Source organism: Choloepus didactylus, chromosome 24, assembly GCF_015220235.1.
Source record: "Choloepus didactylus isolate mChoDid1 chromosome 24, mChoDid1.pri, whole genome shotgun sequence".
Lineage (NCBI taxonomy): Eukaryota > Metazoa > Chordata > Mammalia > Pilosa > Megalonychidae > Choloepus > Choloepus didactylus.
This window is the reverse complement of record NC_051330.1, coordinates 2,817,228-2,844,863: the sequence shown is the minus strand read 5'-3', so window position 1 is coordinate 2,844,863 and position 27,636 is coordinate 2,817,228. Positions and strand designations below refer to the sequence as shown.

At 41.2% G+C, this 27,636-nt stretch overlaps 1 protein-coding gene and 2 pseudogenes across 1 annotated transcript; 2 read left to right on the top strand and 1 right to left on the bottom strand.

The window, feature by feature from the left end:
• The first annotated feature begins 3,115 nt into the window (after positions 1-3,115).
• On the top strand, positions 3,116-4,291 carry LOC119520039 (annotated as a pseudogene).
• A 3,616-nt stretch (positions 4,292-7,907) lies between these two features.
• Positions 7,908-26,654, top strand: LOC119520032 (T-cell-specific guanine nucleotide triphosphate-binding protein 2-like). Its single transcript, XM_037817786.1, has 2 exons — positions 7,908-7,956; positions 25,311-26,654. Exons 1-2 carry the CDS (start codon positions 7,923-7,925, stop codon positions 26,585-26,587), a joined length of 1,311 nt encoding a protein of 436 aa, XP_037673714.1. The 5' UTR covers positions 7,908-7,922; the 3' UTR covers positions 26,588-26,654.
• On the bottom strand, positions 16,628-17,406 carry LOC119519692 (annotated as a pseudogene).
• Positions 26,655-27,636: the final 982 nt, after the last annotated feature.

The window sequence follows — 27,636 nt, the reverse complement described above, 5'->3', positions numbered from 1 at the left end:
CAACCTACTTTGCAGACTTGGAAAAGCTAGTTATCAAATTTATTTGGAAACGGAAGATGCCTCGAATTGCCAAAGACACTCTAAAAAAGAAAAACGAAGTGGGAGGACTTACACTCCCTGACTTTGAAGCTTATTATAAAGCCACAGTTGCCAAAACAGCATGGTACTGGCACCAAGAGAGACATATAGATCAATGGAATCGAATTGAGAATTCAGAGTTAGACCCTCAGATCTATGGCCGACTGATCTTTGATAAGGCCCCCAAAGTCACTGAACTGAGCCATAATGGTCTTTTCAACAAATGGGGCTGGGAGAGTTGGATATCCATATCCAAAAGAATGAAAGAGGACCCCTACCTCACCCCCTACACAAAAATTAACTCAAAATGGACCAAAGATCTCAATATAAAAGAAAGTACCATAAAACTCCTAGAAGATAATGTAGGAAAACATCTTCAAGACCTTGTATTAGGCGGACACTTCCTAGACTTTACACCCAAAGCACAAGCAACAAAAGAGAAAATAGATAAATGGGAACTCCTCAAGCTTAGAAGTTTCTGCACCTCAAAGGAATTTCTCAAAAGGTAAAGAGGCAGCCAACTCAATGGGAAAAAATTTTTGGAAACCATGTATCTGACAAAAGACTGATATCTTGCATATACAAAGAAATCCTACAACTCAATGACAATAGTACAGACAGCCCAATTGTAAAATGGGCAAAAGATATGAAAAGACAGTTCTCTGAAGAGGAAATACAAATGGCCAAGAAACACATGAAAAAATGTTCAGCTTCACTAGCTATTAGAGAGATGCAAATTAAGACCACAATGAGATACCATCTAACACCGGTTAGAATGGCTGCCATTAAACAAACAGGAAACTACAAATGCTGGAGGGGATGTGGAGAAATTGGAACTCTTATTCACTGTTGGTGGGACTGTATAATGGTTCAGCCACTCTGGAAGTCAGTCTGGCAGTTCCTTAGAAAACTAGGTATAGAGCTACCATTCGATCCAGCGATTGCACTTCTCGGTATATACCCGGAAGATCGGAAAGCAGTGACACGAACAGATATCTGCACGCCAATGTTCATAGCAGCATTATTCACAATTGCCAAGAGATGGAAACAACCCAAATGTCCTTCAACAGATGAGTGGATAAATAAAATGTGGTATATACACATGATGGAATACTACGCGGCAGTAAGAAGGAACGATCTCGTGAAACATATGACAACATGGATGAACCTTGAAGACATAATGCTGAGCGAAATAAGCCAAGCACAAAAAGAGAAATATTATATGCTACCACTAATGTGAACTTTGAAAAATGTAAAACAAATGGTTTATAATGTAGAATGTAGGGGAACTAGCAGTTGAGAGCAATTAAGGAAGGTGGAACAATAATCCAAGAAGAACAGATAAGCTATTTAACATTCTGGGGATGCCCAGAAATGACTATGGTCTGTTAAATTCTGATGGACATAGTAGGAACAAGTTCACAGAAATGTTGCTATATTAGGTAACTTTCTTGGGGTAAAGTAGGAACATGTTGGAAGTAAAGCAGTTATCTTAGGTTAGTTGTCTTTTTCTTACTCCCTTGTTATGGTCTCTTTGAAATGTTCTTTTATTGTATGTTTGTTTTCTTTTTAACTTTTTTTTTCATACAGTTGATTTAAAAAAGAAGGGAAAGTTAAAAAAAAAAAAAAAGAAAGAAAGAAAAACAAGGAAAAAAAAAAGATGTAGTCCCCCCTTGAGGAGCCTGTGGAGAGTGCAGGGGTATTTGCCTACCCCACCTCCATGATTGCTAACATGACCACAGACATAGGGGACTGGTGGTTTGATGGGTTGAGCCCTCTACCATAAGTTTTACCCTTGGGAAGACGGTTGCTGCAAAGGAGAGGCTAGGCCTCCCTATAATTGTGCCTAAGAGCCTCCTCCTGAATGCCTCTTTGTTGCTCAGATGTGGCCCTCTCTCTCTGGCTAAGCCAACTTGAAAGGTGAAATCACTGCCCTCCCCCCTATGTGGGATCAGACACCCAGGGGAGTGAATCTCCCTGGCAACGTGGAATATGACTCCTGGGGAGGAATGTAGACCCGGCATCGTGGGACGGAGAACATCTTCTTGACCAAAAGGGGGATGTGAAAGGAAATGAAATAAGCTTCAGTGGCAGAGAGATTCCAAAAGGAGCCGAGAGGTCACTCTGGTGGGCACTCTTACGCACACTTTAGACAACCCTTTTTAGGTTCTAAAGAATTGGGGTAGCTGGTGGTGGATACCTGAAACTATCAAACTACAACCCAGAACCCATGAATCTCGAAGACAGTTGTATAAAAATGTAGCTTATGAGGGGTGACAATGGGATTGGGAAAGCCATAAGGACCACACTCCACTTTGTCTAGTTTATGGATGGATGAGTAGAAAAATAGGGGAAGGAAACAAACAGACAAAGGTACCCAGTGTTCTTTTTTACTTCAATTGCTCTTTTTCACTCTAATTATTATTCTTGTTATTTTTGTGTGTGTGCTAATGAAGGTGTCAGGGATTGATTTAGGTGATGAATGTACAACTATGTAATGGTACTGTAAACAATCGAAAGTACGATTTGTTTTGTATGACTGCGTGGTATGTGAATATATCTCAATAAAATGATTAAAAAAAAAATAAGTAGGAGATTATATGAAAAGCTTGTTAAGCGGAAATAGAAAGCCCTTCACCTGCTGAAGGAGATGAGGGTCAGGCACATATAAGGTATGGCAAACACTGGTGAAATTTATCTAAAATTTTCATGGGAATGTATTGAGGAATGAGAAAAAAACACTTTACAGTGATAAAAAATAAAAAATTCGTGACTGAGAAAGTAAAATGCAGTGAGAAATTTTAGTGCTTAGAAATGAATCATTCCATATGAAAAGCCCCCCATAAGCACCCGCTCCCTCTGCCCATTGGGGCATTTCAAATGGTCATCCCCTCACCCAGTGAGGTTAGACAGGGGACGGGTGCTCACCCATCGTGGATGACTTGCTGCTCCAGTCCACTTGCACCCACTGTCCCACCTTGGGGCTGACCCTTGGCCCAGCAGCTGCAGAATATTCCTCATGGGTCCTCCCCACAAGCCGGAGGGCTGTGCACATCACCAAATAGCACGTTTGCTTGCTTTGTTTGTAATCTTTGCTGCCAGCTTGGTTTTGGATCTAAAACCCTGGGCTTAAGCTGTCAGATTTCCTTGCTTTCCTGTGTGCTCGGCCATCTTTACCCTGCACTTCCTACTTCTGCAGAACACTCTGCTGCTCACAGACATGGAAGAGTCCCCAGTGCCCCCTCACACTCCATTGTCTGCATCCTTCCCCTGTGTTGTGAAACACCATTTGGGCAGCTGCATTCCAGCTGAGGCAGAGGCCTCGAGAATTGAGAAAACCTGTACAGATGGGAAGTTACCACAGATAGTTTCTCTGGTCAGGCAGACTGTGAGGACAGTGTCCTGCACACCTGTGGACATCGCAGCGACAGGGGACTCTGGCAATGGCATGTCCTCCTTCATCAATGCACTGCGGGGCATCGGGCATGAGGAGGAGGCCTGAGCTCCCACTGGGGTGGTGAGAACCACCCTCACTCGTGCCTCATACTCATCCTTGCATTTTCCAAATGTGCTGCTGTGGGACCTGCCCGGCACAGGGTCTACCACCCAAAGCCTGGAGAACTATCAGCAGGAAATGCAGTTCAGCCTGTATGATCTCTTCATCATCATCACATCTGAGCAGTTCAGCATGAATCACATGAGGCTTGCCAGGACCATCGAGCACATGGGAAAGTTCTATGTGGTGTGGACCAAGCCAGACACGGACCTCAGCATGAGTGCCTTCAGGGAGGGAGAGCTCCAGCAGAATATCCGAGGAAATATCCTAGAAAATCTCCAGTAGGAATGGGTGTGTGAACCCCCATATTCCTGGTCTTCAGTCTTGACCGTTCTTTGCATGACTTCCCAAAGCTTAGGGACACATTGCAGAAGGATGTCACCAACCTCAGGTGCCACGGTCCGTTCTTAAATGCATCCCCTTCTTAGGTAAATTTGTCATTCATTATTTTAGATAGCTGAAACAAAAACACTTCCTCATGATAGTTGTCGAGGACAGCAAGACCATCCTGAGTAAAGTCCTGAAGGTCTCCTTTATTGCAGGTGAAGGCCAACTTGGGAAGAGTCCAACAGGCTCATTCACTGGGATTCTTTTCTCAGCAGGATACTTTTTTCTCCACTGGAAGAGATAGACATTTGACTTAACATTCTCTGCTTATTTCTAATGCTTGTAGATTGCTTGAAAGCAGTTATGAATACTTTTTATCATTCAGCTGCCAAATACAGTATGCAAGTGTTTGTTGAAATCATTAAATATGTTTCCTTGGATTGCAATATAGAAATTTTCTTTCAGTTAAAAATATCAAGTTATGTCCTGCTCAGTCTCTCTTTTTTTTCCTAATACATTAATGTTAACATCATTTCTCCTCATTAATGTCTTTTCATTCACTCTTTTCTGTTCCTTTTCTCTTTCCTTTCCCTGAACCTGCTGAGAAATAGTCAGTGATACAGTGGGTTACTTTACAACTTTAAGGACAGCTGGACAGTGTGGTTGAAACTGTTCTTTAGAATCTGTGGGGTGATGGGGCTGGGATTCCCAGGCAGTCAGCAAAGCTGCCTCAGAGATGCTTATCCTTCCCTCCATTCTCTTTCAGGTGCCTAAAATCCATCAATATATTCAAAGGTAAAGCAGGCTTTGCATTAGGGTCGTGACAAGCAATACATGGCATCAACCAATTGAGGAATAAGAGGGGAATTTAATAAGGAGGGTATTTGCAAAGACGTGGGCAGGTGTAGGAGACCACCAAGAGAAAGTGTTTACCCCAGAGTGAACAACAGTGGGGAGTGACCTCTGCAGGCCTGAAAGGTCAGGGAGAGGAGCAGGTTGTTGGAAACTGGAGATGGCAGCGGTAGACAGGAGCTGTCACCTCAGTAGACTGAGGTCCCCTAAACCTGCCCCTTAGCAAGGGAAATGGGGATAATCAAATGCCTGACCTTGAGGTCTCCAGCCAGTGCTGCCCCTGGGCCAAATCCAAACATAATCCAGAGAGAGAGAGACCGCATTTATATAGCCTATGTGTGCCAGCCTTTTTGGATACTAAAAGGGTGGAGAAGGTGGATTTGGAGTATAAAGTAAATTAAGCACGAGAAAATATTGAAAATAATTGCAAAGCGATTGCAATGACACTAGTACCAAAAGGACAATGACCAATTAAAAGAACAAACATGGACAATTGTCACACAAAGTGGAAAGCATAGCTGATCTCTTAGGCTCTTTGAGAGCATTTTTCCATTCAGTAATACACCTTTACAGTCATAGCCCTGAATGAAATGTCGGCAACCCCTTGCCGCTCCTGCCTTAAGTCTATAGCAAAACTACTCATCCCCGTTCACACGCAGCCCCTGCAACGGCTCCTTCTTCACAGGTGTGTGTCCCAGGTCATTCATTGATCAAGGGAGCAAGACAAAGAGCTAGTTTTCTTCACCTCTGTCATCCTGACCTCACCCCAAAATACATGATCCCATCAATGTCACAGATATATCCCCCCCTGCTCACCACTTCTCAGCTTGGCAGTTGCAATAGTTTGCCCCTTTGTATCCCTCCAAATGTTCCCCACAACACCCTGGATGTGTTTATCTAAACTTTATGTATGAACAGTGACCAGACATCCAGAGAGGCCTTGGAAAGTCCCAGGTTTCAATTATTTTCAATGTTTCCTAATTTGGGAGATATATTTTATGGACCCCTTATAAGTTTCACTACCCTGTTTAGTGCCCTGACATGGCAGTGTCCTATATGCTTAATGAATTAATAAAGAACCTCCTTGTGTGATTGCAGTTGTAAGAGGAAGGCAAGGGACATGCATGACACCAGAAGGAAAGATAGAGGGTAAAGTCTGGGATTGTATAACACAGCAAACCCTAGAGTGGCCAATGATGGTGATCAGGTGTACAGATACAAGAATGTTTGCACATGAGGGAAAACAAGTGAATGTCAACATACCAAGGGCTTGAAAATGGGACGGTTTAGGGGGGGAAAATATATTCAGTGCAAACTAGACTCCACAATAAACAGCAACATTGTAATATGCTTCCATTAATTTTAATGAAGGCAATATACAAAAACTAAATGTCAATAAGTGGAGGACGTAAGGGAAGGTATGGGATTCTTGGTGGTGGTGTTTTTGTCTGACATTTTCACTATTTTATTTTACATTTTTCTCATTTCTTTTTAAATTTTTTTTATCTTCCATTTACTTTTTCTTGTCTTCTTTCTTTGTGGAAGAAATGGCGGTGTCCTCATATAGATTGTGGTGGTGAATGCATGACTATGGGATTATACCTAGAACCATTGATTGTTTAATTAGGATGGATTGTCTGGTGTGTGACTTAAACTGTTTAAAATATCAGAGGGATACAAGTGGGGGGAAATGTGGAGAGAGGTGTGTTCCTACTCACTGTTGGTGGGAAGTAGGATGGTGTAGCCCATCTGGAGGGCAGTGTGGTGGTTCCAGAGGAAGCTAAGATGGGGATGCCAAATGATCCTGCAACACAATTATTAGGTATATACAGCCACATGATTTTGCATCCCCATTGGTGTGAATATACTTGGTCGTAATGAGAACAGGGACATGAATGGACATTTGCACACTGGTGTTTATGGTGGCAGTATCCACAATTTGCAATGGATGGGAGTGACATAAGGGTACACTGACTGATAAATAGAATTGTGAACTATGGTGTATAAATAAAATGGGATATTGAGTGACTGCAAGAAGGAATGACATTATGAGGCATGCAACTAGGTGAATGGACTTTGAAGACAATATGTTGAGTGAAATAAGCCAGAAATGGAAAATACAAAGATTATAATGCCACATTAATATGGATTAATTATAACATGCAAGCCCTGACATTTGAATTTGAAAGCATAGTTGATCAGGGGAAGGCTTGTTGTAAAGGTTCTTAGATTGTAAGCTCTTACAGCAGTTAGATCTATTCCTGAGTTGCAATGGTTATTTCTAAATTCTGAGATGATGAGCTGTTTGTGTATAACCTGGTTGGACACTGGAACTTTGGGAATCTGTGTGACACCTGAGACTTAGAGACAGACTTTGGCAGCTATGAATGTCAGTAGTACCCCATAGAGCAACTGTTAAAGAAACTCTAAAAGACATCAGACTTCAGTTAGTGACATGAATGAAATGAAGTTGGTTAGGACTAAGGTAAATCAGACTAATGGGTAAAGGATGATGTTGATTTTGTCTTAAAACTTCAACTTCTATGTGAGACCAAAGGAGGAGAGGTTTCCTTCATATAGAATCTCTATTTTCTGTAGCACACTAGACAATTTAACTTGTATGGTTAGTTTATTCAAAAACCATAGTTACATGGAATCTTGAATAGGGAATGAGAACTGTTTGGTTTCTACAGCATAGTGTGAAGTCCTGATACAACCCAGAGTAATCTGTCCAGAGAATAAAAAAGTATCTGCAAACACCCCTTGTGGGACTGGGGAAAATGTGGATGTATTAAACTTACCCATCTGAGGAATTCCTGATATTCTCACAAGCATTGGGGACTACCAATTTAGATGGAGGAATGCTTGATCTTGGGGCTGCCCTTATGAAGCTTGTTTCTGCAAAGGAGAGGCTTAGTCAACTTACAATTGTCCCTAAGCATCTATGCCTCAGAACCCCTTTTGTTGCTCAGATGTGGCCTCTCTCTCTAAGCCAACTCTGCAGGAGGACTTGCTGCCCTCCCCCTTATGTGGGGCATGACTCCCAGTCATGTAAATCTCCCTGGCATTGTGGGACATGACTCCTGGGGATGAGCCTGGACCCAGAATCATGGAATTGAGAAAGCCTTCTTGGACCAAAAGGGGGAGGAGAAATGAAACAAAATTAAGTTTCAGTCACTGAGAGTTTCAAATGGGGTTAAAAGGTCATGCTGAAGGTTATTCTTATGCATTACATAGATGTCCCTTTTTAGTATTTACTGTATTAGAATAGGTAGAAGGAAATACCTGAAATTGTTGAACTGTAACCCAGTAGCCTTGATTCCTGAAGAGAATTGGATAACTATATAACTTATATGGTGTGAGCATGTGACTGTGAAAAATTTGTGTCTCACACTCCCTTTATCCAGTGTATTGACAGATGGGTAGAAAAATGGGAACAAAATGTACATGAATAATAGGGTGTGTGGGGGGTATGGGATATTTTTGGTGTTCTTTATTACCTTTATTTTAATTTTTATTCTTATTTTTTTGTGTAATGAAAATATTCAAAAGTTAATTGTGGTGATGAATGCAAACTATATTTATGATATTGTGAACAATTCATTGTACAATTCAGATGATTGTAAGGTATGTAAATATATCTCAATAAAAATGCATTTAAAACTAAAAGGAAAGCAAGAACCTCCCTGCCTGTCTCTCCCCTCATTTCCCACCACTTTTCAGCTTGTGCTCTTTGTTCCAACAGCAGCAGTCTACCTGTGGCTCCCCAGAGGTACCAAGCATTTTGTCACTCTGTGTCTTTTTCTTCTCCTTACATGTAAGTCTCTTCCCTCTGCCATTTGCCCAGTTCACGCTAACCCATCCTTCAAAATGTAGGTTAGCTATCATTTCATCCATGGAAGCCTTCTCTGATAACTCAGACTGGGTCAAAACCTTTGACTATTTCTCCAGCTCTCAGCACAACAGTCTGTAGAACATGATAGTAACTAAGTGGGCAATCTGCGCATTTGAGGCTCTGAAGCATCTCTGAGACCATATACACTGGTGTCCCTGATCCAAGTCCAGGTTGAGTTGGAGAATAAGATCCCCACCTGGGTTTGGTAATTGGAAAGTATGCAATTATGTGACAATAAGAAGCAGAACAATACGGCTGAATGTTGAAGATGGTCCCAGTTTCCAAGTTCCTTGAGTAACTTGGGATTTCAGACCAATTGCCCATGTGCCTTCCATGAGAGTGTAGAAGTAGCTGAGGTAGGGGCTTGGTTCTGGGGTGAGGAATGAGGGGCTCTAATCAATACAGTCCAAGCCTGAGATAGTGACACAACCATGCACATCCCAGCAGATACAGGCATGGTTAGAAAACCACACCTGTGGGTCAGACATGCCAACAACACGGCACCACACAATCACTCAACTTAGGTGCAACCCAGGGGAAAGGGAAATGGGAAACCCTGAGTGTGGTAAATTTTCCCAGAATTCCTTCATGGGATGTGGATTCAAAATAGAAATTAAATTCCAGAATAGGAAGAAAATTGAGAAGCAGGCTCAGATTTCTTACTTCTGTTATTCATATCTACATCCCCATCACCCAATCACCATGTGTAACCACATGTTTCTTGAACTGCACTCCTCATATTCTACAAAAGGGCACCTCCACCCTGAAAGCAAGCATGGTTCAGGGGGAGAAAAGAAGGGTGGGGAAAACATTCTACTGCCATCCACTAGAATGGGGGAAGGAGATGGAATTTCAAGTGAAGGGGGTAAGGAAAACTGCACGTGTGTTGTCCGGGGATGTGTAGGATGCAGAGCCGATGGACTTCTGGAGTCATGTTGGAAAGACTGTATAAGTCTTATGTGATATTAGGTGGGAAAAAATGTTTAAACACAGACAGGGTTTCTGTAATCAAAAGAAATAAGTGCTAACATTTAATGGAATTAACAATTCATAACCTTAAAAACACTTTAGTCCAATCATAGATTTTTGGTTTGCTCAAACTTCCAGAATGGAATATACCAGAAATGTGTTGACTTTTCAATGAGGATTTATTAGTTAATAAATTTAAAGTTACAAGGCTGTGTAAATGCCCAAATTGAGGCATAAACAGGAAGATGCCTTCTCTGAAGAAATGCTGCTGGCATTCAGGACACCTCTGCCACGTGAGAGCACGTGTGGCCGACATCTGCTGCTCCTTCTCTCCAGGTTTCATGGTTTCCAGCTTCTAGACTCAGTGGTTTCCTCTCTCGGCTTCTATGCCTGTGTTCTTCTCTCTCTGCTTCTCCAGGGCTTTTCTCTGTGCTCCATGTGTTTCATCTCTCTACATCGTTGTGTGTTTTATCCTCTCATAAAGGACTCCAGTAACAGGGTGAAGACCCACCTTGACTGGGCTGGGTCACATCTCAATTGAAATAACCTAACATAAAATCTCACCTCCAATAGGCCTGGACCCAAAGGAATGGATTAAAAGAAACTGGCCTTCTCTGGAGTGCATAACAGCTCCAAACCACCATGCATAGCTGAACACAGAATGAAAGAACAGAGCTAAACTGTACTTTAGAGACACAAGGTCTTTGATTATTCAAAGAGCAGTCCTAAATTATCATTTCATGATGTAAGATAAATTGAGTTGAAGAGTGCTTACATTCAATTGTCATATAGGCACTGTAACAAAGTCATTTATCCAAATGGGACCAAGTTCCTAATTGAAAAGTTTGCATCTTCCAATTTCTTCAATAAAGTAAATGGAGTTTCTCTGTTTTTTGTGGTTATGCATCACTTATGGTATGAAGATTCTAATGTCAAAATTTTTCACAATATAGTGATGACTTTAGTTAACTCCAAAAGTTGAAACTGGGTTAATAGTAAAGATTTGATCTTAAAATAAAGTATTTTTGTGTTTCTTCTGCCAAAAAATTCTCAAATCAAAAAAGAAATCTCATATGTCAAAAAATTCTCAAATCCTCCCTTGAAATAGTAGAATAACATTTTAAGCTAATATTTTATTAGAGATGTTGTAGGTTTACAGAAATATACAGAAAATAATGAGTTTTCATATACCCCACTTATATACCCAGTTTTCTTTATCATCAACATGTTGGATTAGTGTTGACTTTGCTACAATTGGTGAAAGGATATTATAATTGTATTAAAACCTTTAGTGAATATTTTGCATTATGGTACACTTTTTGTGTTGCAGAATCATACAAAGAAGCTCTGTACCAATTAAGCATTAATTCCCCATTCCCAACCCCACTCTACACCTGCTAACCTATATTCCAGTTTTTGATTCTATGAACTAGCCTATCCTCATCATTTCATATCACTGAGATGATAAAACATGCATATTTTTGTGCCTGGTTTACTTCATCCAGCATAATGGCTTCAGGGTTCCTCCATGTTGCATGACTCAGAACTTTATTCTTTCTGTGGCTGAATAATATTCCTTTGTATTTATATCCCACTAATTGTTTAGTCATTCATCTCTTGATGGACACGTGGGTTGCTCCCATCTTTTGGTAATTGTGAAACACTGCTGCTAAGAACATCAGTTTACATATGTCTGTTTGAACCTCAGCTTTCAATTATTTAGGGTATGTACCTAAAAGTGGGATTGTCAGGTTATGTGACTATTCTCTACTGAGGAATCACCATATTGTTTCCATAGCAGCTACAGAATTTATATTCCCATCAACAATGAATGGTTGGTTTTAATTCTCCACATACTCTGCAACACTTATTTTCTATTTACTTCAAGTAGCCATTCCAAAGGGTAAGGAATGGAATCTCATTGTGGTTTTGATTTGCAGTTCCCTAATAGCTAATTATTTTGAGTCTCTTCTGTTGTTCTTTTTAAGAAAGTTATGGGATTACAGAACAATCATGCATAAATTAAAGGGTTCCCATTACCGCCCCAAAATCAACACCTTGCATTCGTGTGGATCACTTGTTACAAGTGAAAATGACAGATTTTTTAAGTATATTATTAATTAAAGTCCATGGTTTAAATTTGGGTTCACTGTGTAGTGGAGTTTCATGGATATATTTCAAAATTTTTATTCTGTTACCGTATATACAACCTAACATTTCCCCCTTTAATCGTATTTAGATAGATATATTTCAGTGCTGTTCACTGTATTCAAAATGTTGTGCTCCTGCAGAGTAATATCTCTTACGTATATAGCTGCAAAAATGTTCAAAAAATACAAGCAAACCGAATCCAACAGCATATTAAAAGAATAATACACCATGATCAAGTGGTATTTATTCCTGCTATCCAAGGTTGGTTCAACATAAGAAAATCAATTAATGTAATGCAACACATTGACAGAATGAAGGAAAAAATACTTGTGATCTCAATTGATCGCAAAAGTGCATTTGTCAGAATACAGCATCTTTTCTTGATAAAACTACATAGAGCACTAGAACAGAAGGAAATTTGCACAACATGACAAAGGGTATATATGAAAAGCCCGCATCTAATATCCTTCTTAACGGTGAAGACTGAAAATTTCCCCACCAAGATCAGAAACAAAACAAGGATGTCCACTCCCACCACTGTTATTCAATGTTTTACTGGAAGTTCTTGCCAGGGAAATTAGGCAAGAAAAAGATAAAAATCTTCCAAAAAGGCAGGGAAGAAGTAATACTTTCTCTATTTGCAGATGATATGATTGTATGTAGAGAAAATCCTGAAAAATTCACAACAAAGCTCACAGAGCTAAACCATAAATCAGAACATTTGAGAAACTTTTCATGTGATTTTTAGCCATTTGTATATATTCTTTGTAGAAATGTCTATCCATGTCTTTTGCCCATTTGTTCTTGGACTGTTTGTCTTTTTCTTGTTGAATTGTATGAATTATTATATTTTCTAGACATTAAACTCTTATTGGATATGTGGTTTCAAATATTTTCTCCAATTATATAGGTCATGTTTCACTTTCATAATGAATTTCTCTAGTGCACAAAATTTTAAATTTTGATAAAGTCAATTTATCCATTTTCCCTTTTGTTTTCATTCTTTTCATGTAAATTCTAAGAAACCATTGCCTATCACAAAATCTTCAATATACTTCCCTATGATTTCTCTGAGAAGTGTATGGTTTTTGTTGTTTACTTTGGTTCTTGAACCATTTTGAGTTTTTTTTTTTTTTTAATATGGTGAGAGGTAGGGTTCCACTTTCTTTCTTTTGCATATGGAGGTCCAGTTTTCCCAGAACCATTAGGTAAAACTGTTAGTTTTTCCTAACTGAGTGCACAAGGCATCTTAGTTGAAAATCAGTTTGCCAGAAGTTTAAAATGAACTTTGTCACAGATTTTATTTTTATTCATTAATGCAGGGTCGTGGTAATGCTAGAGTCATTTGAGGGAAAAAATCCTGGAGACAAGACAGTAAGGTTGAGTACAAAACTGCTTTCTGTCCTATCAGCAATGAACCATGATCTTTGTCCTTATCTTTTCTATTGCATGGAAGGTAAATCATAGTTCCTTATCAGTTTACAAATAAACTGCCTGGTCCCTAATTTACTCTGTAAACAGGGTTATGTTATCTGCCCCCACATCCAGAGGTCAGATGGACTTAGGCAGGCACATTAGACAGTGATCTAGCATGGCATAAGAGCATGTAATCATCACATTTGCATTTTTTCATGTTTTGGATAAATGCTTAGTAGTTTATTTAAAATAAAAAACAATAAATGGTGGAAAATTTAATTTTCTCATCAACTTTGTGATAACCCCACTAAGTGACCTCATGAGCTTACCATAATCAGTATCACAACAGTATATAAACTGTGCAAATTATCTTGCACATCAGGAAAATTCCTGAAATCTGTCTTCTTTTTCCTCATTTCTAGCTGTATAACTAAAAGCAACAGCTGTATTTATAGCATGCTTGCTTTAAAACGAACAATGTACAACCCCGTTTATCTGTAATTGGATCATCTTGCTATATGAATTTCAAGATTGTGGGATCTAATTTAATTTAACATAAGCCTTAATCTGCATCAGATCTCATCTCCTCTGATGGGCTCTCTGAGGAGAAGTAAAATCACCACCACAAATTGTGATCCACTAGCAAATAAATCAATTGAGAACCAAAATTTCACCTTTATTACTTCTAAGAATTAAATATAGCAGCAGTTTCTTTCCTTCTTCTGCTCTTGACTCTGATTTTACCTGATTGAATTGTGGTGTAGATGATATTCTGGGAAATCTGAGGTTGGATTGTTAGATGACTTGCAGCCTCCTACTGGGTCTCTTACATCAGTGTCTCTAGGAGCCCTGAAGTGTAGGTAAGTGTTTGGGAAAGGCCAGAGGTAGGTGCTCCGGTGGACAGTAGAAGCTGGGTCTAGTCTTTCCACTGTTCCCACCAAAGCCTGTGAGTGAAGATACCTATGCCCTCTAGATTAGACCTTTGCCAGCTGGATCTCTGGGAAACCCATATGATGCTGCCTTGAACAGAATTCCTGACCCAAGAAATGATGAGAAACAGTGAAATGGTTGTTGTTTTAAGCCATCAAGCTTTGTGGTAGTTTGTTTTGCAGAAGTAGACAAATTGAAATGGTTGTCAACATGTGCTGGGTTATAGGATGTAAGCTCATGTGAGAACCAAAAACAATTTGCTAACCTGATGACGCTTTCCCTAATTGGAGGATTCCGCTTAAGGTAAGCTGTGTCCTGACAGGCAGGCATGTTCACCCAGATCACTGCCTTTCATTGGTCTGAGTGAAGTAGGAATAAGAAAGAAAAAGAATGAGTCCTCCAAATGCAAGTTCTTTGATTGATCAGCTTCTCCCAGTAGAAAAATATGAACTGGTGGCCATCACCTACCATATACCTCCGTGGAGGGAGAAAGGAGTGGGGTGGGAGCCTTGGGGCAGGTGCATGATGGAAAGTAGCACTTCATGGAGCTAGAAGCTTCGGAGAAAGTCCTCACACTCTCAGATGACCCGTCACTGCTACCCTGTTTATTCAGGACGCGTCTGGCATTGATGGTCCAACCCAAACCTGGTGGCCTGGGGAGTGCCATGTTTTTACTACCTTCTGAAAGTTTCCTTTTAGTCCAAGCCCTTTACTCTTTTATTTTAATAATCACACTTTACATTTCCAATAGCTTTATCTTTCCCTCCTAATGAGCCTTTATTTACAGCCTCCAGCTCTTTGATGTGTGCAGTAGTCAATCAAGTAATATTTACTGAGTGGCTGCTGTCTGTCAGGCATTTATATAGGTCTCAGGATGTAGTAGGAATTTCGTTTCTCTCTGAAGATGCAAAACATAATGGGATATTTTCTACTCTCCCATTTCCTTCTATTTTCTCTGTTATCTCTGAGTAGTACTGTAGAAGTCTGTGTCACTGCCACAGTAAATATTAGGTTTGTAATCACTGTGATCCTTGACTGTGTTTTCATATATGAGTGCATGTGTTGTGTCTGTACATATACATCTGTTTATGTATATATGTGTATTTGTATACATATACATGCACAGATATATGTGTGTTCTTATATATACATAAATAGCTGTTTTAAAGTCTAAAAAAATACAAATTAGTAGCAGTAGTCCTAGTATGACTTTAGAGTTTAAATAGTAAATGGTGTGGGAGTGTCAGAGGAGCCCAGTACCCACCCGTGAAGTCCATTCAGACAAAGGTATAAATCCAAGGGCCTTAGACAGCAGCTCACAGAGAACTTAAAAGACATGACTGAAGAGGCTTCTTTGAATGCAAATGTGTTCAAATATCATATTATCCACCTCAGAAAGGGCAGTCACAGGTACCAAACACATTGTACTCCACATATGAAGTACTCGTGACAGGCAGGTCCTGTCCAGTTCTTAAATAATAACAGAAATATTAAGAGCAAGGATCCAAAATATCTGAACAATAAGAGATTTTAAGCTTGTTTGGAGAACAATGCATTCCCTTCCTTTGCTGCAATATCTAAAATAGAACAAATCAAAACAAAAATGTGCTCAGCTCAACAAATCCACTCCTAGTTCTGAACCCTTGAGGAAGTTGTATACAGATGCAGCAGAAGATATTTTCAAGGATGTTTATAACAGCAATTCTTGGAAGAGAGAGAGATAAAAGAAAGCACTATAAAGAACTCAAATCCAGATATCCATTGGTAACAAATGGACAAATAAAATGTATTATATTCACAAAATAGAAGGAACCGTAGCTCTATGTAAAACACACTTGAAATTTAGAAACAATTTGCACACTAAAAGCAACTTACCAGATGATGGCACTGAAAATAATTCCATTTTTCTAAAATACTGAAGTAAGCAAAATTAAAGGAAACTAAATAAGAAAGGAAGGGAAATGAGAAAAAATTATCTAGCTGTACTTTTAGAGGAAGTTGTTGAGGGATGGGACATGGAGCACAGCATATGGGTTGATTCAGTGACACAGAAAACACTTGAATTCCTAATTTGGGAGGTGAGTTCACAGATATTTATTTTAGTGTTCTGTTTTAGTGCACACATGCACACACACACATATACACACACACCACACATCCTATTGTAGGTGTTGAATATATGTTACACTTAGAAAAAATAACAGAGGAAAATCTCCAAAACTGAACAAAGATGTAAGTGGTTATTTTAAAGAGCCTTGTGCGTGCTGAGTAGGTAAATGGAAGTGAGTCTGGGGGATGAGAGATGAGAAGAAAAAAATTAGGAGAAAACCCAAAAGACTCAAATACAGAGGAAAGATGTTAGCTTTAAATAATAAAGGAATGGGAGAACTAGGAAAATAACTTTTATCCCATACTCCAGTCCAAGCTAATTTGGTCAATGAAATTGAGCAAAGCTAGGGAATGGAATGTATTATGGTGCTGGCACGCAGAGAAGGGTCAAGGCTGGAGAAATATGGGGGATCACAAACCTGCTCCTTCTGGAGATTGTCCAGCATATTTTCTTTGGTTTCGTATTGGAGCTGACCCACCCTGAGGGCACTCATGCTGAGGTCCTGGAAAGTCTTGGTCCAAACGACAGAGAACTTCTTTCCCCTGCTCTCCATGGTGTTGGCAAGCCTCACAGTGTTCACGCTGGAGTGTTCAGATGAACAGATCATACTGACTGAACTGCATTTCCAGCAGGTAGTTCTCCAGGCTTTGGGTGGTAGACCCTGTGCCGGGCAGGTCCCACAACCATATTTGGAAAATGGGAGGATGAGTAGGAGGCACGAGTGAGGGTGGTTCTCACCACCCCAGTGGGAGCCGCGGCCTCCTCCTCGTGCCCGATGCCCCGCAGTACGTTGATGAAGGAGGACATGCCATTGCCAGAGTCCCCCGTCACTGCGATGTTCACAGGTGTGCAGGACGCTGTCCTCAGTGTCTCCCTGACCACAGAGATCACCTCTGGCCACTTCCCAGCTGCCCAGGCCTTCTCAATGCTCAATGCCTCTGCCTCAGCTGGAATGTTCAAGCCCAAATTGTGTGGGCCACAGAGGGGAAGGACGCAGATAATGCAGTGTGAGGGGACACTGGGGACTCTGCCATAACTGTGGGCAGTTGGGTGACCGGCAGAGAACAGCAGGGGGTGAGGATGGCCAAGCACACAGGGGGCCAAGAGAATCTTACTGGGCATCCCAAGCCCAGGGTTTTAGATCCATGACCAAGCTGACAGCAAAGACATTTGCTTGAGAAACAAAGTGAGCCTTTTGAAAACAATGTGAAAGCTCTTTAAGCATTTAAATAGAGTCCTATATGATCCAGCAATTCCATTTCTATATATTTTCCCAGGAAAAGTGCAAACAAATATCCACAAAAAAACTTGTACTTTAAGGTTCATGGCAACATTATTCATAATAGCCCAAACTGGAAAAAAACCCATGTCCGTCAACTGATGAATGGATAAATGAAATGAAGTATAATCAAATGGTGGTATGTTACTTGGTAGTAGGAACAAAGGAAGTACTGAAACACATTAAAACATGGATGAACCTTGAAAACATGAGGCTAAGTGAAATAAGTGAGTCATGAAGGACCACAAGTTGTAATGTCCCATTTATATGAACAATCAAGAACAGGCAAATCCATAGAGACAGAAAGAGGATTGGTGGTTGCTTTGGGCAGTGGGTGGGAGGGTGTTAGGGGAATGGTAGGTGACAGCAGGTTATTAAAGATTTCTCTTGAGGTAACAAAAATGTTCTAGTTTTGATTGTGGTGCTGGTAGAACAACTTTCCACATATACTAAATGATATTGAATTATACACTTCAGACAGGTGAATTGTAGAGTGTGTAGATTACATCTCAGTAAAGCAGTTTTAAAAACGTAGCTAAAGCAGTCTATCAGGCCAGGTTCACATTCTTGTAGGATGAGGTCAGGGACCCTAAGCATGCTCCGCAGTTCTTGTGCCAACAGTCAGCCCCACAGAGGAGAGTGGACTCCAGTGGACTCGAGCAGCAGAATGTCACGTCTGCTCAGCCCCAATCCAACTGGACTGGATAAGCAGGAGACTCTCTGAAATGCTCTGCAGGGCAGAGGGACACTGGTGTTAGCTTTCCACAGGAATAATTCATTTCTGACTCCATGAAAGACCTCATTGTTTGTTTTTTTTGCCAAGTCACATAAATTTGTATTGCTTGAGGATTTTAATTTCCTCAATAAAATTTTTTCATGAAAATTTTAAATAATTATCACCAATTACTACCATACCTAATAAATTCTGTCCCTCATCTCCTTCAACATCTGTATCACAACAAGCTTTACAAAGAATCACCTATGGATTTTTAGTTTCATATTTATATTGGTACGTTACTGTTTATTATTATTAACTACTACTAATATTAATCTCAAATCACGTTTTTAAAAGTAGGTTTCTCTTGTTGGATAAATCCTTTCCATTAGGGTTAAATCCCTTTGGGGGTTGAGACTGGAAATGCAGATTGGTTGGGATCACCTAGTGGATTCTAATCCAGTTGCTACCTGCCTGACAGGCCTTCACAAACATAAACTACAAATGACTGCTGTGATATATTTTCATAAAAATTTCTGACTGTCTCCCCTGTGGATGAATGCAATTAAAATTTATTTTTAAATTCAGGACCACCTCTGAGTGAGGAGTTACCCTGTGAGCCCTCACTCAGCAATATGTGTTCTGGGAAGGGTTAAGAGACAGACCCACTGTTGTCTTCTCAGGAAGCTGCTCAAGACACTGGCTGTACACCAAATTTTCCCAGGTTTCTGCCCCAGAAGATGCCATGTCCCATCCATGGAACAATTTTCTTGGCCACCTTTGGTCCTGCAGAGCAGCTCTTTTGCCCCCAACCACCTCCCTTTCACTCTCCAATGTGTGGGTCCTGCTTGCACCCCTTTCACCATGCCCCAGACTCCTCAGGATGCTGCTTCTCCAAGCAGGGAATGGGCCTTGGAGCCCCACGGAGCTTGAAGACCAGCTTGGCCCTGTGAACCATGAGCAATTGCTGAGGACGCTGTTTCATGCTCCTTGCGGAGGGGAGAGGAACGTTACCCACCTCACAGGGCTCTGGCGAGGATTTCATGACATAATCCATGCAAATCTCTCTGCTGGGTTCACTGCAATCTCTCCATGAATGCTCTCTGGTTTTATTAAGACCTCTGAAGAAGACTTTCTTCTTTCTCTTCCTCTACCCTCTGACCTCTTACCACAGTGTGTCAAGGTCTCACTTCTGTGAGTCTGTCTGTGCTGGGTCCCTTGCGTGCATTATCTCATTTAACCTTCCCCCAAAACCAAATGAACAAGTAAATTATTATTTCTGGTTAATGATGATGAAAAGAGTCTTACAGATAATTTAGCCCCAAATTACCTAACTGATGTTGAGGGATCCAATTTGAACCCATCAGAGTGGTTCTGTGTTTTTGTCTAGGCGGAAGAAACAGACAAGTCTATTTAATACAGATTCTCCAACTCCTTGTACTGATTCTCACTGTATATGAAGGTGTTCCCTTTGGAGACATCTCTGTTCTGTTATTGACACAATCTTCCATATCTCCTGCTTGGATGATGATTCTATAATTTTGGGAGAGAATGGAAACCCCTGGCTTCTTTCTCTCACCACCCTCACACTAACACATTAAAAAAAAATACACTGAATTGCAATTATAAAGCACAAATTGCCCCCCCGCCACTATCCAAAACCTGTTTATGGGATTTAACAGTCATTAAGAGATGGAAATGCCTTAGAAAATTATCAGATTATCAGAAAAAATATGTCAAGGGTCCAGAATGAGAGATCAGGGAAACACCGCCATCATTCATCCCCTCTGCATTGAGAACATAAGTCTTTCAGCCTGTGCCCACAGGAAGCCTTCAGGTTCCTGTGAAAAATTGTGGTGCCACAGGACAGCAAGGACAGTGCCTTACATCTGAAGGGAAGTGCAGGTTGCACTGAGCGAGGTGAGGGGCCAGCATGGTAGGGGGTGAGGCATGTAGGGCCAATGAGGGTTGGATGTGAGAGAATGAGTCCTGGGCTATTTCCAGGCTGGGGAACATTCTGGAATGGGCAGTGACCAACTGAAAGGGAGCTCTGTTGTGCCAGGGTCACCTTCTGGTCCTTCAGCCCAACTTTGTTTATCTTGGCCTCTTATCACTCAAGTTCAAATTCTGTGTTTGCAGCATTTGTGTCTCCACGCAGGATGGTTTCCCTTTCCTCCCAGGCAGAAATCTTGATTCTTGGACCCATTTGCTCAGGAAGGGGGACTCGGTTGTGGAGGAGGACTTGTCAAAGGAAGACCAGAGAGAGAGCAAGAGTTAGTAAAGGACAGTCCAATTACCTGGATTTCTGTCTCACTCCTGCCCACCTCTCACCCTCTCTAGATAAAAGTCCTTTTCTAGAGCGGATGTCACACTTGGTGTGACTTAAAAAAAATCAGGGTTCAGTTTCTCTTCCTGGAAATGACTGTGTTGTTGAGAAAGGAGGAAATGTGAGCTGCCTTCACTTATCTATTCTCGTTAATACTTGGAGCTTTTCAGCAGGAGCCAGAGTCCCTCATTCCTCCTTGGCCTCTCACCCTGAGTGGTCAGCCCATCTGTAAAAGTCTGGATGGAGCTAGGATAGTGTTAACATCTGGCAGATTTTAGTCACAGCCCGAGTGAGACAGACTTCAGCAGTTTCTGCTTCCTGCTCTCCCTGTTGTGACTATGTGAGCAAAGACAGCACTGGTAAAAGGGCAGGGACAAAACAACCAGGAGGGAGAGTTGCAGAACTCTGGACCTGAGTGAACACAGCATTTAGTCTTAGTGTTTGAGCAGATTCTTAATTGACCTAAGACTCCAGCACTCCTCTTCCTTGCAGAAATAGGTGAGAGACAAGGACGTTGGAGGAGATCCACCTTTGGGGACTCCTCTGGGGACAGTGGGGCTGGATGTGGGGTAGTGTGGGTGGGCAGGTGACACAGCCTTTAGAGCATGAGGGGATTGTTGACTGGATGTCTTAAGCAGAGGCAGGAGGTTTTCAGACCACACAGAGCCTGTGTTTGAAGGTGCCATTTGTGAGGAAGCTTCACTGGGGCAGCCTAGCATTAGACAGCCCTCCTTGGAGTCAGGTCTGTGTGTTACCTGCTGATGTTTACCTGTTCCAAAGTTGTATGGAGTCATTTCTTCATGTGGGAATCACTTGCCCCAAAGTTCAATGTGCTCCCCCTTTTTAATAGCAACTCAGCACTTCCTGCTCCCCACACACAGCCTGGTGAGAGCAGGTCAGGTGTGAATCTCAGGCTTCTACCTACTGAGAGATTTGGGGCCCATGAGCCCCAGCTTGGGTCCCAGGATCTTTGGAAATAAAGCAGCAATGACTCTTCTGACAACTGTGGTAGCCACACTGAGAAAACCTCCTAGGTGCCCTGTCTCCTAGAGCCCCATGCAGGTCTTGCTTGCAAGGATCCCCACATCTCACCATCACTTCCAGCACCTCTTGGGGCCCAGAAGACAGTTTCCAATGCTGTGGGCAGCCTCTCTGCTCTCCTTGATGTAGTGGCAACAAGGAACATTTGTCAAAATAGAAGAAAGCATATGTTTATTAGATTTGAATTTTTGGAAACTGTGGTAGGGCAGAGTGGTGAGATAAGAGCCAGATGCAGTGAATTGGAGAGGGGTGGGAAAGAAGAGACTTTGATGAGGATCTGGGGATGGAGAAGTGACAGGAGGGGCTTCCCCGGTGGGGAGGGTATGGCAGGGGAAGAACACAGAAAGTGGAGGGTGCAGTGGGCATCTGGTAGGTGAGAAAGGGCCCTGGACCTGGGCTGAGGTCCTGGATCCCCCTGATGCCATCTGGTGTCCAGAGCTGTTCTTTGATTTGTTTCTAATCCCCACTATCGTAAAACATCATACTGATGATTGATGGTGCATTACATGAAGGAACCTTAGAAATTCTGAAGAATTTATTTATGCAAACTCCTAACATTATTCTGTTCCTCTAATGGGCTTATTTAAAGACACAAGGTAAAGGAGTCTCATCTAGGTCAAAGAGAAGATGAGGAGTGGTGGGAGGTCCAGGGCAGTGTGCTGTGCATCTGGGCCTCCCCCAGAAGGGAAATGCAGGAAAGAGTGACCACAAAGGATCCAAATTTATCTCTTAGTTGGATCTCTTCCAACCTAGCTTCTATCAGTTAGGGCCTCCTTTCTACTCCTTATATGCACATGTTGTTTACTTTGCCTTGTATCCGTGGGTGGTTTACAAAATAATTTTTAACTTGAGTGGTCTGAACATAGACCCACAGAACCACATTCCCACCAGAGAAATCAGATGCTTGTTGATCTTCTGTACAGTACAGGGGATACTCAGTGAAGATGCACTGCAATCAGTGGGCGCTGGAGCAGCACAGATGCCCAGACCTGCCCCTATAGAAATTTTGATTCAGCCTCCCAAATTCTTGAGAGATTGAGAAAGAGAGAGACAGAGAAAGTAATGTTGATTCCTGGCCATCCAATTCTACTGCCTTGAGTTGAGTGTTCTCCAGAATTTCCATCTGCTTTATTAAAGAAGACAAAGGTTAGGAGAAAGGGGCTATTCCCTAACAGAGACTTTAGGACAGGAGCAATGAAAGTCCTGTCAACTGCATGGCTTCCTTTATTGCATGAACCAAAGCACAGGCTTATGCTTTCTCCTCAGTTTCTTGAAAAAATATAAGAACGGTCCTCTATGTTTCAAGCACTAATCTAGTCCCTGGGGAAATGGCTATTAAAAAACAAACGTGGAAATATGGTCTTGCGCCTTAGGAAGCTTATGCTATAAATATGTAGTGTTTCTTTAATGAGTTTTAAAAAATAATTGATAAAACTCCAGGATTTATCAACCTCAGTGGATTCAGGTTTTCCCAGGGCTAATTATGATATATTTGAATTATTTTTCATATATGGAGGCAAAATAGGATAATATTTTTCCCCAAACAGATGACAAAAACTAGATTGGAACCACCTAATGCTAAAAAGGGTATGGGAGACAGACAATTCCATGTCATGCTGGGAAGTGCAAACTATTAAAAATTTTGGAAAGCAACTCTATGTTTACTTTAAAAATTAAGTTGACAGGATTTATTAAATTTGATTCCACTAAATTCCACACATCTTTCTTTAAGATATCCATCTCTGAGTCTCCAAATTTCTTAATTATCATTTGTTGTTTACATGCAAATTTCAGAAGCACATTTCAGCTTTCCTAAGTGTGTGATACCGATTGCTTTCAACAGAAAGATCAAGAGTTGGGATGGCTACAAAGTGAAGGTTGTGTCCATGTGTGTGTGTGTGTGTGTGTGTGTGTGTGTCACACAGAGGATCCTTTCATTTCTGAGCTCAGTGATGGGTAGAGTTATGTAAACTTCAATAGAAGCTTTTCCGAGTGTACAATAAGTGGGGTGATGGTCATACTCTGCGTGCCTGTGTCTGGTGGGAAGTCTTGGGGAGACATCGAGTCTTACTTCCTGCCTGCAAAAAGGACAGAGAGGAACTCCTCATGGGAGAGGGGAATGCTGGGCTTTGGAGAACAGTGAACCCTTATGACTGAAGATGACTTTTGCTATTATGAGAAAGTTGTGAGAAAACTTGAAGTGAGCTAAAAGATGACTGGGTGTCCTGAAGGGAAAATTATGCCTTGCTTGACACATACTCTTCCGAGTTTTCTGAATCTAATCTTCCATTCCTTTGGAGCTGTTTTACAGCTATATGCATTTTTGATAACCGATAGCCATGCAAAATAATTCATCACCATAAGCATGGAAATAAATATGCCTCTGGAGGTTCCATTGACATTCCTCCTTCCCCATATAAGAATACAATTTTGCCTCTGTTAGCACATTCATGTAAATACTACTAAGCTATAATTATGCCTGATCTTTGGGATTCTCCTTTCAACCAATTGTAGCATCTGCCTGATGTCTTCATTAGTAACGAGTTATATCCATTCCTTAGTAGGAGTTCATTTTGTATTTATATATTTGTCATTTTTTTCTTCATTTAAAAATTTTCCTTAAAGTCAGTGGAGGATGTGGGGGATTACTGAACAGTCACCTGACTAGAAAAAATCTTCTGGTGGACCCTGAGACACAATTCCCGGCATATAAATATATTTTGAGTCTACAGTTTCCTAATATAACCTTTCTTACCAATACTGAATGGATTTGAGTCTTCATCAATATAATCATTTCCTGGAATTGATTCAGTTTCATAATACACCCATATTTGAAAGTGTCCTGTATTTAATAAATAAAATTTTCTATTGACTTCCTGGAACACTAAATATCATATATTTTAAATTCCACCCAAAACACATTCTTGAAATGAGGATAACAGATATTAAGCTACCACGTCACAATTGTATGTCACATCATTTCTATATTTGTTTATCTCTATTTTAAACCCATATCTTAGAGTACAAGACATTGGTGATCTTGTCTTTGCGTCCCAGCCCTCCATCAGGGTGTCTGAAGGGCATGGAAAATGAGCTGTCTGGAAGTCACTTTTGTTCACTAACATTCTGGCCGATCCATTCTTCCTGCAGACTGGAAAGGTCCTGGCTCTGTGCTGAGCTGTCAAGAAAACACAGCGACAGTCTCTAGCAGTTTCCTGTTGCTACTATAGCATATTACCAAATGATTAATAGTTTAACACAATTATTTTTCTTATTCTTGCTTCCTTGTACATTTTTTTGAGGTTAGAGGTCCAAGACAGATCTTAAGGAGCTTAAATCAAACTGATATCAGGGCTGGTACTTTCTGGAGTCTCCAGCAGACAATCCATTTCCTTCAGATTTAGTGGGGTGTGCATTTTTCTGTTTACCATACTGCCTTAGGGCTAAGTCCTGGAATATAGAAATCATTAGCAGGGAGAATGGATAGTCTCTTCTAGAGCACTGGAATCTAAAGTACTTGGAGAAATGAACTCATCATAAAAACAATGATAAGTCTGATATAATAGGGTGGCACTTTGGGACCTGTGCATTTCCCCAGTCAACCCTGTGTTTCCATTGTGCTGTGCCATTCACCTTACCTTCTTCTTCTCTTTCCTATTCCCCAGACCTGCTACAGTCAACGTCCATGGATCCGTTCATATCAAACTTGTCAGGAAAGAATATTCAGCAGATGGCTTCCAATTTTCTTCCTTACTATTCCACATTAATCAGTAAAGCAGGAAGCATCCTTTCTGAGGAAACTCTCACCAGCATTCAAAAAGCCCTTCAGGGGGGAAAGATGGAAGATTTAGTTGGCATAATTCAGAAATCACTCGAATTAGCAGAGAATGCTTCCCTGGATGTGGCTGTGATTGGGGAGTCTGGGACTGGGAAGTCCAGTTTCATCAATGCCCTGCGAGGACTTAGTCCTGAAGAGGAGGGTTCCGCTAGTGTGGGTGCTGTGGAGACCACTCTGAAGAAAACTCCCTATAAGCATCCAAAATATTCAAACGTGACCTTCTGGGACCTTCCTGGAACTGGGACCCCTAATTTTTTTCCAGAAACATATTTAGAAAAGGTAGAATTTGCTAACTATGACTTCTTCATCATCATTTCTTCCTCACGGTTCAAGTTAAATGAAGCTGTGCTGGCCCAGAAAATCAAGGAGAAAGGGAAGAATTTCTACCTTGTTAGGAGCAAAGTAGACAGTGATTTATACAATGAAGAGAAAAGCAGACCGAGGTCCTTCAAAAAGGACAGAGTCCTCCACCATATTCGAGACAACTGCCTGGAAAACCTCAGTGACATCGGAGTGTCTGAGCCCCACATCTTCTTGATCTCCAACTTTGACCGAACTGACTTTGATTTTCCAAGCCTGGAGGAGACTCTGCTAAAGGAGCTCCCTGCACACAAGCGTCACACCTTTGCCCTCCTGCTGCCCGGTCTGTCTGAAGCTGCCATTGAGCTGAAGAGAGATTTCATTAAGGAGAAGATCTGGCTGGAAGCCCTGAAGTCTGCAGCTTTGGCCTTATTCTCCTTCATGCCCATGATCAGTGGCTTTGATTTACCAGAGCAGGAGAAGTGCTTGCGCCTTTACCAAAGCTATTTTGGTCTGGATGATAAATCACTCAATGAGATTGCTGAGAACCTGGGCATATCTGTGCAGGACATCAAGAGCTCCATGAAGTCCTTGAATTTTTGGTTACTTGTGAAGGATGACAGCATAGCAGCAAATGCCCTGCAATGTGTTGAATCCTACTGCTCCAAGAGTGGAGGCATCCCATCTACTGTCTTCCAGTTGTTTAAAACCTACTTTATACAATTGAAATTCCTCAATGCAGTGGCTGATGATGCTAAACTTCTCTTGCAGAAAACTTTGGAGTGCTGCAGTGGGAGAGAATGAGGTGAATGTGGTGTCACATCCAAGTGAAGAACAAATAGATCTCCAGGTCCTGTGTTTTCTGTGGGTGGGTGGGTGCGTGGGTGCGTTTCTTCTTCCTCCCAAGTCCCAGATCAGATCTTCCCTAAGGCAAAAAGGTTCTGTCTAGTGGAGAAAATCCATTGTTCTTCACTGATTACCTCACTCTTGTTGCACAGGGAATTTTACTGCGCCTGTATTCTGCAATCCCTGTCCCATTTTCTTTGAATGATGACTGTAATGCACAACACAGTTTTCATTTATCTTCACATGCTATGCAGTAGTCTGAATTTGCATTATTTACTCATATAATAAACATTTTGGTACTAATCAAGATGGCTGCTATCTATTGACTGTTTAGCAGTTATTGTTTGTGTTTACCAAAGCTGCTGGAATACAATATACCATAAATGGAATATTTATTTTAAAATGAGGATATAGTAAGTTACAAATTATAGTTCTTAGGCCATGAGAATGTCCAAATTAAGGCAACAAGAGGAGGATACCTTCTCCGAAGAAAGTCAGCCGGCATCTGGGACACCTTCAAATGGGAAAGCATATGGCCTGCATCTACTGATCCTTCTCTCTGGGTTCTGCTGCCTTTAGCTTTTGGTTTCATTTGCTCTCTTGGCTCCTCCAGTTTTTGTGGGCCCTTGCTTCTTTCACTGGGACTTTTCCCCCTGAGCTCTTTCCAAATGTCTATGCATTTTTCCCTCTCATACAGGACTCCTGAAAAGGATTAAGACCCACCTTGAGGGGCCTGGGTCACATCTCAATTGAAATAACCTAATCAAAAGTTCCCACCCACAATAGGTCTGCACCCAGAAGAAGGGATTAAAAGAACATGGCCTTTTTGGAGTACAAAACAGCACCAAACCAGCAGTTAGTTTTCCATTTTATCATCTCAATAGCATCCTCACCAAAATAAAGAGAAAATCCACATTGGGAACATGGCTTAGTGAAAAATAAAAAATGTATTGTGTAGAAATGCAGCAGGTCCAGGAGAGAGAAAGTTGACAAGAAGGAGAGAACTG

Coding starts and splice junctions, on each gene's coding strand:
- LOC119520032 (XM_037817786.1), top strand. CDS start 7,923: ATGGAATTGAGAAAGCCTTCTTGGACCAAAAGGG. Junction 7,957..25,310: donor GCCTTCTTGGACCAAAAGGG/GGAGGAGAAATG, acceptor CCTATTCCCCAG/ACCTGCTACAGTCAACGTCC.